Raw genomic sequence first — 16,292 nt, 5'->3', positions numbered from 1 at the left:
ACTTTATTTTTGGACTTCAATTCTATCTCATTTTTATTCTAGACTTTCACTGTGATTATCACTATACCAATATTGTACTGTTTTGATTACTGCAGATTTTTAGTAAGTTTTGAAATTGGGAAGTGTCTTCCCTATTTTGTTCTACTCTTTCAAGAATGTTTTAGCTGTTTAAGAGTTGCTTGCAAGAGCTTATGAATTTGAGGATTCACTTTTCCATTTCTGGAAAGTATCTCTTTGAAATTTGATGGCGATTGCATTCAGTATGTAGATTGCTTTTGGTAGTCTTGCTATAATACAATATTAAGTCTTCTGTGAACATGGGATATCTTTCCATTTAAATAAATGCTAAATAGATGCTTTTTCTGTTTTTATGAAGAGTTTCAGAAGGATTGTTATTAATCTTTAAATATTTTGTAGAATTCACTTCACAAAATGAAGCCATTTTGTCCTTGTGTTAGTCTGTTCTCATGCCCCTAATAAAGAGATACCTGAGACTGGGTAATTTATAGAGGAGAGAGGTTTAATTGACTCATAGTTCGGTATGGCTGGGGCAGCCTCACAGTCATGGCAGAAGGCAAATGAGGAGCAAAGTCATGTCTCACGTGGAGGCAGGCAAGAGAGAGCTTGTGCAGGGGAGCTTCCTTTATAAAACCATCACACCTCGTGAGACTTATTCACTATCATGAGAACAGCACCGGAAAGACCTACCCTCTTGATTCAGTTGCCTCCCATCAGATCTCTCCCACGACATGGGGGAATTATGGGAGCTACAATTCAAGATGAGATTTGGGTGGGGACACAGCCAAACCATGTCAGCTGAATTCTTCTTTGTTGAGAGTTTTTGATTACTGATTTACTCCTTACTAGTTATAGGTTTTACTATAAGTAAATTTAAAAGGTTATAGTAAGTTTTACTATACTAAAGTTTATCATAAAGTTTTACTGATAGTTTATAAGTAGGATCTGTAAGTTACAGTAATTTTACTGTAGGTTTTTAAGGTTATAGAAAGGTTTTACTTCCTATTAGTTATCTGATTTTCTATTTCTTCTTAAGGCAGTTTTTGTAATTTGTATATTTCTAGGAATTTGTTCATTTCTTTGTTTTGCTGGTACTATTTTTTTGCAGTACTCTTTTGTAGTACTTTTTATTCTTCTATGGTGTGTCATAATGCCTCCACTTTCGTTTCTAGTTATAGATATTTGCATCTTTAGTGTTTTTTTTTTTTCTTATTTTAGGTAAATATTTGTTAAGTATGTTATCCTTTTCAAGGTGGCAGCCTTGATTTTTTTCATTCTCTCTGGTGTTTTTGTTTTATGTATTTCATTTGTCTCCACTCTGATATATATTATTTTATTCATACTGTGTGCTTTGGGTTTAATTTGCTCTTCTCTTTGTAGTTCTTTTTTTTTTTTTTTTTTATACTTTAAGTTCTAGGGTACATGTGCACAATGTGCAAGTTTGTTACATATGTATACATGAGCCATGTTGGTGTGCTGCACCCATTAACTCATCATTTACATTAGGTATATCTACTAATGCTATCCCTCCTCTCTCCCCCCTCCCCACAATAGGACCCGGTGTGTGATGTTCCCCTTCCTGTGTCCAAGTGATCTCATTGTTCAGTTCCCACCTATGAGTGAGAACATGCGGTATTCGGTTTTCTGTTCTTGAGATAGTTTGCTGAGAATGATGGTTTCCAGCTGCATCCATGTCCCTACAAAGGACACGAACTCATCTTTTTTTATGGCTGCATAGTATTCCATGGTGTATATGTGCCACATTTTCTTAATCCAGTCTGTCACTGATGGACATTTGGGTTGATTCCAAGTCTTTGATATTGTGAATAGTGCTGCAATAAACACATGTGTTCATATGTCTTTATAGCAGCATGACTTATAATCCTTTGGGCATATCCCCAGTAATGGGATGGCCGGGTCAAATGGTATTTCTAGTTCTAGATCCTTGAGGAATTGCCACACTGTTTTCCACAATGGTTGAACTAGTTTACAGTCCCACCAACAGTGTAAAAGTATTCCTGTTTCTCCACATCCTCTCCAGCACCTGTTGTTTCCTGAGTTTTTAATGATTACCATTCTAACTGGTGTGAGATGGTATCTCATTGTGGTTTTGATTTGCATTTCTCTGATGGCCAGTGATGATGAGCATTTTTTCATGTGTCTATTGGCTGTATGAATGTCTTCTTTTGAGAATTGTCTGTTCATATTCTTTGCCCACTTTTTGATGGGGTTGTTTGTTTTTTTCTTGTAAATTTGATTGAGTTCTTTGTAGATTCTGGATATTAGCCCTTTGTCAGATGAGTAGATTGCAAACATTTTCTCCCATTCTGTAGGTTGCCTGTTCACTCTGATGGTAGTTTCTTTTGCTGTGCAGAAGCTCTTTAGTTTAGTTAGATCCCATTTGTGAATTTTGGCTTTTGTTGCCATTGCTTTTGGTGTTTTAGACATGAAGTCCTTGCCCATGCCTATGTCCCTTTACCATTATGTAATGGCCTTGTCTCTTTTGATCTTTAATGGTTTAAAGTCTGTTTTATCAGAGACTAGGATTGCAACCCCTGCTTTTTTTTTGTTTTCCATTTGCTTGGTAGATCTTCCTCCATCCCTTTATTTTGAGCCTATGTGTGTCTCTGCATGTGAGATGGGTCTCCTGAATACAGCAAACTGATGTGTCTTGACTCTTTATCCAATTTGCCAGTCTGTGTCTTTTAATTGGACTGTTTAGTCCATTTACATTTAAGGTTAATATTGTTATGTGTGAACTTGATCTGTCATCATGATGTTAGCTGGTTGTTTTGCTCGCTAGTTGATGCAGTTTCTTCCTAGCATCGATGGACTTTACATTTTGACATGTTTTTGCAGTGGCTGGTACCTGTTGTTCCTTTCCATGTTTAGTGCTTCCTTCAGGGTCTCTTGTAGGGCAGGCCTGGTGGTGTCAAAATCTCTAAGCATTTGCTTGTCTGTATAGGATTTTATTTCTCCTTCACTTATGAAACTTAGTTTGGCTGGATGTGAAATTCTGGGTTGAAAATTCTTTAAGAATGTTGAATATTGGCCCCCACTCTCTTCTGGCTTGGAGAGTTTCTGCCGAGAGATCTGCTGTTTAGTCTGATGGGCTTCCCTTTGTGTGTAACCCCACCTTTCCCTCTGGCTGCCCTTAACATTTTTTCCTTCATTTCAACTTTGTTGAATCTGACAATTATGTGTCTTGGAGTTGCTCTTCTTGAGGAGTATCTTTGTGGCGTTCTCTGTATTTCCTGAATTTGAATGTTGGCCTGCCTTGCTAGGTTGGGGATGTTCTCCTGGATGATATCCTGTAGTGTTTTCCAACTTGTTTCCATTTTCCCCGTCACTTTCAGGCACACCAATCAGACGTAGATTTGGTCTTTTCACATAATCCCATATTTCTTGGAAGCTTTGTTCATTTCTTTTTACTCCTTTTTCTCTACACTTCTAGCTTCATTTCATTCATTTGATCTTCAGTCACTGATACTCTTTCTTCCAGATGATCAAGTTAGTTACTGAAGCTTGTGCATTTGTCACGTAGTTCTCGTGTTACGGTTTTCATCTCTCAGTTTTTTTAAGGACTTCTCTACATTGGTTATTCTAGTTAGCCATGCGTCAAATCTTTTTTCATGGTTTTTAGTTTCTTTGCGCTGGTTATGTAGTTCCTCCTTTAGCTCTGAGAAGTTTGATCGACTGAAGCCTTCTTCTCTCTCGACCCGTCAAAGTCATTCTCCTTCTAGCTTTGTTCCGTTGCTGGCGATGAGCTGTGTTCCTTTGGGGGGGAGATGCGCTCTGATTTTTTGAATTTCCAGCTTTTCTGCACTGCTTTTTCCCCATCTTTGTGGTTTTATCTGCCTTTGGTCTTTGATGATGTTGACGTACTGATGGGGTTTTGGTGTGGGTGTCCTTTCTGTTTGTTAATTTTCCTTCTAAAAATCAGGACTCTCAGCTGTAGGTCTGTTGGAGTTTGCTTGAGGTCCACTCCAGACCCTGTTTGCCTGGGTATCAGCAGCAGAGGCTGCAGAAGATAGAATATTGCTGAACAGTGAGTGTTGCTATCTGATTCTTGCTCTGGAAGCTTTGTCTCAGGGTGTACCCCCCATATGAGGTGTGAGGTGTCTGTCTGCACCTAGTTGGGGATGTCTCCCAGTTAGGCTACTCAGGGAGGGACCCACTTGAGCAGGCAGTCTGTCCGTTCTCATATCTCAACCTCCATGCTGGGAGATCCACTGCTCTCTTCAAAGCTGTCAGATGGGGGCATTTACCTCTGCCGAGGTTTCTACTGTTTTCGTTTAGCTATGACCTGTCCCCAGAGGAGGAGTCTATAGAGGCAGGCCATCCTCCTTGAACTGTGGTGGGCTCCACCCAATTCGAGCTTCCCAGGGGCTTTGTTTACCTACTTAAGCCTCAGCAATGGTGGGTGCCCCTCCCCCAGCCTCGCTGCTGCCTTGCCGTTAGATCGCAGACTGATGTTCTGGCAATGAGGGAGGCTCCATGGGCATGGGACCCTCTGGGCCAGGTGTGAGATATAATCTCCTAGTGTGCCGTTTGCTAAGACCCTTGGTGAAGCGCAAACTAGGTTGGTATTAGGGTGGGATTTTCCAGGTGTTGTGTGTCTCAATTTCCTTTGGCTAGAAAAGGGATTCCCGATTCCCTTCCCCCTGCGCTTCCCAGGTGAGGCAGTGCCTTGCCCTGCTTCAGCTCTCACTGGTCGGGCTGCACCCTCGAACCAGCGCCAACTGTCCGACATGACACGTCCCAGTGAGATGAACCTGGTACCTCAGTTGAAAATGCAGAAATCACCTGTCTTCTGTGTCACTCATGCTGGGAACTGTAGGCTGGAGCTGTTCCTATTCGGCCATCTTGGGCACGTCCCCCTGCTCTTTGTAGTCCTTCAAAGTGTAAAGTGAGGTTATTGGTTTGATAGTCTTTCTTTTTTAATGTAGGCATTTGCAGACAAAAATTTCCCTATGAAAACTGCTTTGGATACATCTTGTATGTTTTGTAATATTGTGTTTGATTTGCATCCATTTCAACATATTTTCTGATTTCTCTTGTGGTTTTTTTTTTTTTTTAAACTTGTTCCTTCTTTAAGAGTGTTTAATTTCCACATCATTGTGAATGTTTCCGTTTTTCTTCTATTGAGTTCTAATTTGATTCCATTATGGTTGGAGAAGATGCTTGGTGTATTTTCTTATTCAAGTTATTGATATTTGTTTTGTGACCTAACATTTGGTCTGTCCTGGAGAATGTTCCATGTGTTTGCACTTGAGAAGAATGTATCTTGTTGTTGTTGGGTAGAGTAGTCCATATTTGTCTGTTACATGTGGTTGTTTTATAACGTTATTCAGGTTCTCTATTACTTGATTGTTCCTCTGCCTAAAATGTTCCTCATTTAATGGAAGTGGGAGATTGAAATTTCTAAGTGTCATTGTGAGCTCTTTCTCCCTTTAATTCTGTCAAGGTGTGATTCATATATTTTGGGGACTTTGTTTGGTGCATACATGTTTGTAATTATTGTATCTTTGATGAATTGAGCCTTTTAATAAAAATATAATGACCTTTTTTTTCTTGTCACAGTTTTCTATTGAAAGATATTTAAGTTAATTAATTAATTTAGATACAGGGTCTTGCTTTGCCACCCAGGCTTGAGTGCAATCGTGTAGTCATAGCCTTACTGCAGCCTTGAACTCTCGGGCTCAAGTGATCTTCCCACCACAGCCTCTCGAGTAGCTGGAATTAAAGGTGTGAGACACCATACCTGGCTAAAGATTATTTTATATGTTAGTATAACCACCCAGCTCTCTTTTGGTTACGAGTTACATGCAATATCTTTTTTCATCCTTTCACTTTCAACCCGTATGTGTCTTTGGATGTAAAATGTGTCTCTTTTAGGCAGTATGCCTATGGTCCCTGACTTAGGCTGGGTATATTAAATACATTTTTGACTTGGAATATTTTCGATGGGTTTATTGGGAAATAATTAGTCATAAGTTGAGGAGCATCTGTATTGTTGTATCATGTTTTTTTCATCCATTCTGCCAGTCTCTATCTTTCCTTTGATGAGTTTAATTTCATTTACATTTAATGTGTTTACTGGTAGGTAAGAAGTTCTGCCATTTTGCTATTTGTTTATTGTATGTCTTATACCTTCTGTCCCCTCAGTTCCTCAGTACTGTCTTCTTAGTGTTTGTTAATTTTTTTGAGTATATATTTCTATTTCTTCCTCATTTCTTTTTCAAAACATATTTTAGTCATTTTGTTCGGGGCTGCCATAGGGATTACAATTAACATTCCGAATTTAAGACAGTCAAATTTGAATTGACACTAACTTAACTTTAATAGTGTATAAAAACTCTACTGTTATGCAGCTCCATTCTTCATCTTTATGTTATCATTTTCACAAATTACTGTTTTATATACATGTATTCATTAGCCTAGGTTTATATTTATTTTTATGTGTTTGTCTTTAAATCGTAGAGGAATTAAAAAAAGGAGTTAGAAACCAAAAATGCAATTACTGGCTTTTTTCTTTGCTTATGTAGTTACCATTACAAGAGTTTTTTATTTATTTGTATGGCTTCAAATTACTATCGAATATCCTCTCATTGCAGCCTTTAGGACTCCCTTTAGCCTTTCTTGTAGGGCAAGTCTACTAATGACAGACTCAGTTTTTGTTCATCTGGAAATGTGTTCATTTTTCCTTCATTTTAGAAGGATAATTTTGTGATATATAGATTTCTTGGTTGACTTTTTTTTTCATTTACCACTTTGAAGTACATGATCTTGCTGCCTTTTGGACTGCATAGTTTCTGAGGAGAAATTAGCTGTTAATCTATTAAGTATCTCATGTATGTGATGAGTTGCTTCTCTCTTGCTGCTTTCAAGGTTTTCCTTTTTTGGCTTTTGACAGTTGGGTTATAATATGTCTCTGTGTGAGTCTCTGAGTTTATCCTAATTGGAGGTCTTTGAGCTTCTTGGATGTATAGATTTGTGTTCTTTGTCAAATTTGAGAAGTTTCTGGCCATTACTTCTCGCAGTATTTTTAATGTCTTTTCTTTTTCTCATGTCCCTCGGAGAGTCCCGTAGTGTATATGTTGTTCCACTTGATGGTCTCCCACTTTAGGCACTATTCATTGTTCTTCATTATTCTTTATGCTCCTCAGACTCAATCATTTCAGTTGTCCTATATTCAAGTTTGATGGTTCTTTCTTTGGGCTGCTTATATCCTCTGTTAAACCTCTCTGCAGATGGTTCCCAAATCATGATTGTTCAGCTTACGATTTTTTGATTTTAGAATGGTGCAAAAGTGATCCATATTTAGTAGAAATCTTACTTTGAGTATCCATACAACCTTTGTTTTTCACTTTTCAGTACAGTACTGAATAAATTACGTAAACTATTTAACATTTTATTGTAAAATAGGCCTTGTGTGAGATGATTTTTCCTAACTGTAGGCTAATATAACTATTCTGAGTACATTTAAGGTAGGGTAGGCTAGGCTATGATGCTTGGTAGGCTAGGTGTATCAAATGGATTTTAAACTTATGACATATTCAACTTACAATGATTTTATTGAGACATTACCCCATTATAAATCAAGGAACATCTGTAGTGAATTTTTCATATTGGCTGTTGTACTTTCCACCTTCAAAATTTCTATTTGGTTCTTTGTAATAATTTCTGTTGATTTATATTCTGTGCTCAAATGTTGTTTTCCTGGTTTTCTTTAGTTTTTGAGTGTAAGACAGCTTATTTAACATGTTGGCTTAGTGAACATAATGTCTAGTCTTCTCTTTTCTGTGTATGCTTTGTACATTTTCTGTTTAAAACTTGATGTTTTGAGTGGTATAATGTGGTAGCTGTGGAAACTAGATTTCCCTCCCTCCGTGGTTTGTTGTTGATTGTTGAAGATGTAGTTTTCCATTTGTCTACCTACTGTAGTGGGTAGAATTGTGTCATCCAAAACATTATGTCAATTTCTAATTCCCAGTACCTGCAAATACAGCCTTATTTGGAAATAGTCTTTGCAGATGTAATCAAGTTAAAATTAGTTCATGCTGTATTAGTGTTTGCTCTAACTGAATGATGTGTGCTCTTCAAAGAAAAGAGAAATTTGGACACAGACTCAGAAAATAAGACAGACTAGGGAAGACAATTTGAAGACAGACATAAAGAGGAGAATGCTGTGTGATGATATCTTCTTAGCTGCACCCATATTAATGTAGATTTTCTGTAACGTGGTATGGGGATTAGAGATGGAAGATGATCATAGCTCAGATGCCACAGGCTCTCCCTGTTCTTATCAAGTTTCAGCAGATTTTTGTTTGTTTGTTTTGAGATGGAGTGCACACTGTCGCCAGGCTGGAGTGCAGTGGCACAATCTCAGCTCACTCCGCCTCCTGAGTTCAAGAGATTCTCCTGCCTCAGGTTCCTGAGTAGCTGGGATTACAGGCATGTACCACCTCTCCCAGCTAATTTTTGTATTTTTAGTAGAGACGGAGTTACACCATGTTGGCCAGGATGGTCTCAATCTCTTGACCTCGTGATCCCCTTGCCTTGGCCTCCCAAAGTGCTGAGATTACAGGCGTGAGCCACCGTGCCCAGCCTAGATTTTCTTGAATAAAAGTTTTTCTGTTTGCTGTATGCCCTTAGATCAATTTCCAGAGATTTTATAATTTTCACTTGTTCTTTCCCTGTTTGGTTTGCTGGGGAGAAGAGTTGCTGAGCTCCTCACATAGTCATTCTCGAAGTCCTGCCTCGTCCTTGGTTTTTAAATGTTTATTTTATTGTTTTATTTTTTTGAGACAGAGTCTTACTCTGTTGCCCAGGCTGGAGGGCAGTGGCATGACCTTGGCTCACTGCAACCTCCACCTCCCTGGTTCAAGCGATTTTCCTGCCTCAGCCTCCTGAGTAGCTGGGACTACAGGCGAATGCCCCCACGCCTGGCTAACTTTTGTATTTTTAGTAGAGGCGGGGGTTTCACCATGTTGGCCAGTTTGGTCTCGAACTCTTGACCTCAAGTTATCCGCCTGTTTCAACCTCCCAAAATGCTGGGATTATGGCTGTGAGCCACATGTCTGGCCTTTAAATGTTTATTTTTATTTTTAGAATAAAACGTGTGTGGAGTTGTGTTATATGTGCAAAACTTTTCAGTTTTACATTAAGCATTATAGATTTACTGTCATTTTAATTTTAGCTTATAACTTTTTTACATAGAAATCAACACAAATAGGATTCTTTGTGAATTAATCTATGTCAATTTAGAGGAAACATTGTTTATCTTCTTTGATGGGAATGGACTGGAGTCAGAAATGCAAAGTGAAGTTGTCTTCATTAATATTTTAAATCATTTTCAATTGTAAAAATCCTTTACAGTTTTACTGATTACTAACTTTTGTTCTTTTTTTTTTAAATGCAGATTTGAAACTAAAATAGATTCATTTCATATTACTGGCTTACCAGATAATTCAGAAAAACCCCGCCTCCTGTCTTCATTGGATGATGCAATGTCACTCTTCCAAATTACATTTGAGATAAATCCATTAGATGAAACTGTTACTCAGAGGTGTATCATAGAAGCTGAACCTTTAGAAATCATATATGATGCAGTAAGCATTTTTAAAAATTACTAAGTTTTAATATAATTTAGTTTGCTTTGAGTTTGTGATAATGATGTTTGTTTTAACAGAGGACAGTGAATAGTATAGTGGAATTCTTCAGACCTCCAAAAGAGGTACATCTAGCACAGCTCACTTCAGCAACATTGACAAAACTGGAAGAATTTCGCAATAAGACAGCAACAGGTAAATGCCAATATTAATGTTGGTGAATTAAATACTGTATCCTATATTAAACTTTTATTTATGGTAGAATATTTTTAGTAAAGTTTATTTTAAATTTGTGATCTTTCTAGACTGGTTTTAGTTAACAGAAACTAATTTAGTACTTTTATGTTTAAAGGCAGATAAAACCATAATCATTTTTTTACACTCAGAAAGTTGATACCTAGTAACCACATTTAAGTTAGTTGCAGAATTTTGCTGAGGATACTTGGACCACTATTTATGACAAAAACTGGCCTCTTGTTTTCCTTTCTTAGAATGCGTTCCAGATTTTGATATATCAGCCTCAGGGAAAAAAGTTCTATCCTTTTTTATTCTCTAGGAGAGTTTGAATAAGATCAGGTATTATTTCTTCCTTAAATATTTGGCAGAGCTTAACAGTAAAACCACTTGGTTTTGGAGATTTCTTTGTAGGAAAATTTAAGATTACAGATTGAACTTTTTAATTAAATAGTTGACCATAGAGATTATCTGTATGATTTTAATGCTTTGTAATTGGTTGGGACTTGTTTTCTAACTCTATATATGATGCTAAAAAAAAAATGTTCCTCATATGCTGAAAAGCCTGTCTTTTCATATCCGTACCTATTCATTAGGTATGGATTGTTAATCATGCACTTCAAATTTTTTGTATCCTTACTGAATTTTTTTTCTCCTTTTGTTACCTTGTTCTAACAGTTATTAAGAGAAATACATGAAAAATGCCTCGTTATCAATTGTAGATTTTTCTATTTCTAATAGATCTGTCAGTTTGTTTAAAAAAATAAATTTGGCTGGGCATGGTGGCTCACGCCTGTAATCCCAGCACTTTGGGAAGCTGAGGCGGTTGGATCACCTGAGGTCAGAGTTTGAGACCAGCCTGGCCAACATGGCAAAACCATAATAGAGATGGGGTTTTAATAGAGACCGGGTTTCACCAGCCTGGGCGACAGAGCGACACTCTGCCACACACACACAAAATAATAACAAAAATTTAAAAAAAATAAATGTTAAGGCTGTCATTAAGTACATGCAGGAGTAAATTATTTTTCCTCCTATAAACCAAATATTTCATCTGTGTAAAGTTGACCACCTATATTTTTAATGCTTCAATTTTTTTCCCTTTGCACTTTTTTACTTTATTTTATTTTTGATTTGATATCAGCATGAAGTACAAAGTTTCTTTTTGTTAGAATTTACCTGGTGTATATTTTTTCTTATATTTTTACTTTTTCCCTATATGTTACTTTTTCCCCAGATGTGTCTTGTCAACAACAGGTAATAGGATTTTTTCCAATCTAGATTTATGATCCTTATTTTTTATTTATATCTACTGTTTGCATTTAATTAATGTATTTAGGCTTATGTCTAACATCCTATTTTGTGCTTTTGAATTTGGTTTTCCTTGTTTTATTTTTCTTGCCTTCCTTTGGATAAATTCTAGGATGCCTTTCTTCCCCCTTCCCTACATTCTATCGGGAAGTTAAATATTCTCTGTCTCTCTTTATTTTAGAAATTACAGTATACATTTTTATAAAAATATAAATTTAAGGAAAAATTTTATATTCTCCTAGTCATTATATGGACTTTAGTACTGTTGAACTTTATATACCATCCCCATATACTAATTTTTTTACTTAAAAAAAACTTTATTGGACTATATGTGTATAGTTCATGGTAGTTTAGAATTACTTTTGCATTTACTACCTTCTTTGCTCTTCATTTCTCTTATACCTACACTTGTTATCTGATTTTATTTTCTCTCTGTTGGAAGTTCATCTTTTTTTTTTTTTTTTCCAACCTCCGTCTCCTGGGTTCAAGCGATTCTCCTGCCTCAGCCTCCTGACTAGCTGGGATTACAGGCACCCACCAAAATGTCTGGCTATTTTTAAAAAAAAATTTTAATAGAGATGGGATTTTACCATGTTGGCCAGGCTGCTCTCAAACTCCTGACCTCAGGTGATCCATCTGCCTCGACCTCCCAAAGTGCTGGGATTACAGGAGTGAGGCACCGTTCCTGGCCTGGAAGTTCATTTGTAAACTTCCCTTGTAAATATTTTATCTTGTAAGAATCTGCTGGTGGCAAATCTGTGCTTTTTTTTTTTTTGATACAGAGTCTTGCTCTGTCAGCCAGGCTGGGGTGCGGTGACATAATCTCGGCTCACTGCAACCTCTGACTCCTGGGTTCAAGCACTTCTTTTGCCCCAGCCTTCTGAGTAGCTGGGATTACCGGGGTATGCCTCCATGCCCAGTTAATTTTTGTATTTTTGCTAGAGATGGGGTTTCACCATGTTGGTCAGGCTGGTCTGGACCTCCTATCCTCAGGTGATCCATCTCCCTCAGCCTCCCAAAGTGCTGGGATTACAGGCATGAGCCACCATGCCCCATTGCATATTAGTTTGGCATGATACTACTGCATATAGAATTAAAGGTTGATGTTCATTTTCTCCTTAACACATTGAAGAGGCCATTCTGTCTTTAGGTTTTCATTACTGATGTTGAGAATTCAGGTGTCAGTGTGTCTGCTTTTTTTTGTACGTTACCTACCCTTTTACATTCAAGAACTCGTTATCTTTTGTATTCTGTTGTTGCAATTTGGTGTATCCAGCTATAGATTTGCTTTATATATCCTTTTTGGGATTCATTAGATTTCATGAATCTGAGTACTGGGATTTTTAATGAATTTTAATGATTTCCAGAAAATCTATCTGGAAAATTCTTAGCCACTAACTCTTTACATATATTCTCTTCTGGAATTCTGGCTAAATGAATTTTAGCCTTTTTTACTCCATCTTCCATTCTCCTTAACTTCTGTATCCTGCTTTCATTCCATCTGTTCTTCTCTGTGTTACATGCTGGGTCATTTCTTCTAATTTATCTTCTAGTTTACTGAGTCCTTCTTTAGCCATGTCCAATGTGGTATCAGATCTCTTCATTAAGTTTAGTATCAGTGATTATATTTTTCCCTTTAGGAATTCTGTTTGGTTAAATTTAAAATCTGTGTTGTCATTCTTTTTTGGTTTTGTATTTCCCATGGGTATCTTTACACTTGTCGTCTTTTTTTTTTTTTTTTTAGAGATCATAAGTACAGTATTTTATATTCTGTCTCACCAGTTAATTCTCTCTCTCCAGATAGTCCGTTATGTGAAGGCTCTTGTGGTTCTCTTTTTCCTATCTTCTGTCTTTTGTTTCTTTTGATTCTTACTCATGGTAATGTGTGTCTTTTTATGCTTGGTAATTTTTCATTGTAATCTGCTCATTTTCCTTAGAATGTTATTTGGGAGAATTCTCTGAAGCCTGAGATAATTGAGCCTTCATTCAGGGAAGATTTATATTTCTTCTGCCAGGTACCTTGGGTATGTTGGTGGCATAACTAAATTCATTGCTTAAAATATTCCGGACTGCCAAAGAATTGTTGGGCTACATACCTCCTTGAGGAATATATCATAGTTACAATTCACAGAGGTATTACCTTTTTCTTCTAATTTTTCTCAGGGCCTTTGTTTGCATCCCCCTGTGAGTGTGTTTTAGGGAGAGGAAGGTTTAACTTCAGGATTTTTCTTTCTTTGAGTGAGTGTCCTTTAGTATTTCAGATTTGTGAGGAGAACTCTTGCTAGACTCTCCATCTTTATCTTCTGTTTCCTCTGTTCTGAAAGGCTGAAATTCTCATTGGAGTAAGATCCAATTTCATTGTCAAAGTTTTAAAATTCTGGTTTTGTTAAGTCTGGAGTACACTTCTAATTGAACTCAGAATTTGTCCCGTTTTGGTGGCTATAAAATCTGGCATGAAATTATAGTTTTTCTCTTGCCATTTTTATTATATTCACTTTATCCTTGTTGGTAGATATGAGATGCAGTATCTGTCATTTTCCTTTGTTCTCTCTCCTAAGATAAAATAATTTAGATAAGTGAGTGAAGAAATCACTTCACATTTTGATAAGACCTTCAGGAAATGTCTAACTAGTTGTCTTTTGTTAGGCTATATTGTAATATGCATCTTGATTCATTATTAATTTTTCTTTTTTTTCACGGAAAAGTGTGATTCTTCAAAATACATGTGTCTTTCTTCTCTGGCTTTTGCTCATTTTTCTCTACTATTTTTATATCCGAATGGTTTTAAATTAGATCGTACGTGAATACCTTACCTCTAGAAACTGTAGGGTTTGCATTTATTCCTGTATTCTTTGTTAAAATCTGGGAATTCCATTTCTAGTTCACCTTGTGTATATTGGTATATTATATACTGAGTAGAAACCAAAGCATAAGATCAGGCTACTTCTAGTCAGTTGTTCTTGATTGATAGAAACTCATAGTTAAATACAAATTAATCATATTGGAAACACACTACAGACATCCAGATTTCGAGATATTTTTATCTCAAGATTTGTTTTCCTAAACTTTATTACTTAAAAAAATTATCAAACAGTAAATATCCACAATATAAAGTTCACATGTTACAGAAACATGTTTTAGAAAGTGGAAGTCTTCAGTATTTTACCTTCTGTACATAATAACCTCTAAAATTTGAAGTCTGTTCTTCCAACTTTGTTTTCTTTTCTACACCAATAGTATAAAAATGCTAATTCTATGAAAAAAATGGAAAGCTTCTATGATAGGTTTTTGTGCTTAATTTTTAAAATTTAACGTATTTTGGATTTTTTCTAGAAAGTTAAAATTTACCTATTTGTGAAGAGACTCATATATGTTATAATGACTCAGGTTACTTAGGTTCTTTCCTTCCCTCATTTTCCTCCTTTCTTCCTTTTATTTTGTTACATTCTCCTCTATTAATATCCTGGTTTCTTTCTTGTATTGTAGGTTGAGTATCCCTTAGCAGAAATGTTTGGGATCAGAAATATTTCAGATTTCTTTGGATATTGGAATATTTGCATTTTACTTACTTGTTGAACATCCTTAATTGGGAAATATGAAATTTAGAGTGTTCTAAGAAGCGTTTTCTGTGAATATGATCTTTGAGCATCATGTTATTGTGGTGCTGAAAAAGTTTTAGATCCTTAAGCATTTTGATTTTGGATTTTCAGATTAGGGATGCTCAGCTTGTTATTTTCCCCTTCCTTTCTAGGAACTCAAGGTCTTTCAGGTCTTTTTGTTGTCAAGTATGGCATGAGCTTACAGAACCTGCTCGACTAGTTATCCTTTATCTCTGGCAGGAAAACAGATGTGATCATTTGCTAAAACTCTTCTTTCAGAGTACAAGGTTCTTTGATAGGATCATAGCAAATCATTTTCTTTCAGTTACTTCATTTATTTACTCATTTAAATATATATCAAGAGTCTAATCTATATGTCAGACACTGTGCTAGGTTTTAGGGAACATAGCAATGATCAGAATGGATGTAGTTCTTGCCTATTGATGGATGTTAAACTTTTATGGATAGGACAAATATAAAACTAAGAGCAATCTACTGGAAAATTTTGATTAATGCCGTATGAATCCAATCAGGAGAGTAAAACCACACAGTAATTTTGATAGGTATATTTAATGTAATGAATTATTAACTGTAATGAGGGATTGTTTTGTTACTCCAAAGAGTAAATTTAAAGAATATAGCAAGGGGCCAAGTGCTGTGGCTCATACTTGTAATTCCAGAGCTTTTGGTGTCCGAGCTGGGAGGAACACTTGAGGTCAGGAGTTGGAGACCAGCTGGGAAAACATAGTAAGACCCTGTCTCTACAAAAAATTACAAAATTTGTCAGGTTTGGTGGCGTGTACCTATTGTCCCAGCTACTTGGCAGGCCAGAGACTGGAGGATTGCTTGAGCCCAGGAGGTCAGGACTGCAGTGAGCTATGATAGCAACTCCTACATTGCAGCCTAAGTGACAGAGTGAGATGCTGTCTCCAAAAATACATGTATTTAAGAAGAGTAGTTACAAGGAATATAGAATTGAGACAGTGTTCCCTAGAAAGAGGTCTCTCTCTTCCTGAGAATTGAAATCCACACCTTGTTGGAGAAGGAACCTCTGTGAGTCACTGAATGGCAGAAAAGCCATGCTGGTATCTTTCTGGTACCTGCTCTCTAAAACTTTCTGGAAATCCATCCTCTGAGGTGAAAAGGGAAAAATATTCATGGGGCAACGTCTCACTGCCCTCGTTCTGCTGTGAAACCACCTGAGGAGGCTTCTAGGGGCAGAATACTGGCTTTTGAGTGCTGTTGACCCTTGTGCATGGCATGCGTTGTGTTGGTGGAAGGCGCAGTGTTGCAGGATATTGCTCAATGAGTGTACTGGAACCAGGAAGCAAACTCTTTTGTCCTGCAGTGCCTCTCCTGTGTTCGTTATCTATTTCAGTGCTAGTTGGCAAAGAAAAATCATTTAAGCAACTCAGATCTACTTTCACAGAGCAGACAAGTGGGTGAATTTGGAGCTGAGTGAGGAAACAATTCTATAATCAGCCCAAATGCTGTTAAGGAAATGAGAATGATAGAT

The 16,292-nt window shown here is 36.8% G+C and overlaps 1 protein-coding gene across 4 annotated transcripts in view; it reads left to right on the top strand.

Annotated features, from left to right (window-relative positions):
- Window positions 1-16,292, top strand: part of VPS13A (vacuolar protein sorting 13 homolog A) — a 238,929-nt gene that overhangs the window by 57,397 nt on the left and 165,240 nt on the right. For all 4 annotated transcript variants that reach the window (XM_073021503.1, XM_073021502.1, XM_073021504.1 and 1 more), the window contains 2 exons: window positions 9,443-9,632; window positions 9,713-9,827. In XM_073021503.1, the coding sequence (XP_072877604.1) occupies window positions 9,443-9,632; window positions 9,713-9,827 (305 nt within the window). The remainder of the gene's footprint in view (window positions 1-9,442; window positions 9,633-9,712; window positions 9,828-16,292) is intronic.

This window comes from Chlorocebus sabaeus, chromosome 12, assembly GCF_047675955.1.
Source record: "Chlorocebus sabaeus isolate Y175 chromosome 12, mChlSab1.0.hap1, whole genome shotgun sequence".
NCBI classification, from domain to species: domain Eukaryota; kingdom Metazoa; phylum Chordata; class Mammalia; order Primates; family Cercopithecidae; genus Chlorocebus; species Chlorocebus sabaeus.
Note: the sequence above shows the minus strand (reverse complement) of the source record. Positions and strands in the feature narration are given on the sequence as shown.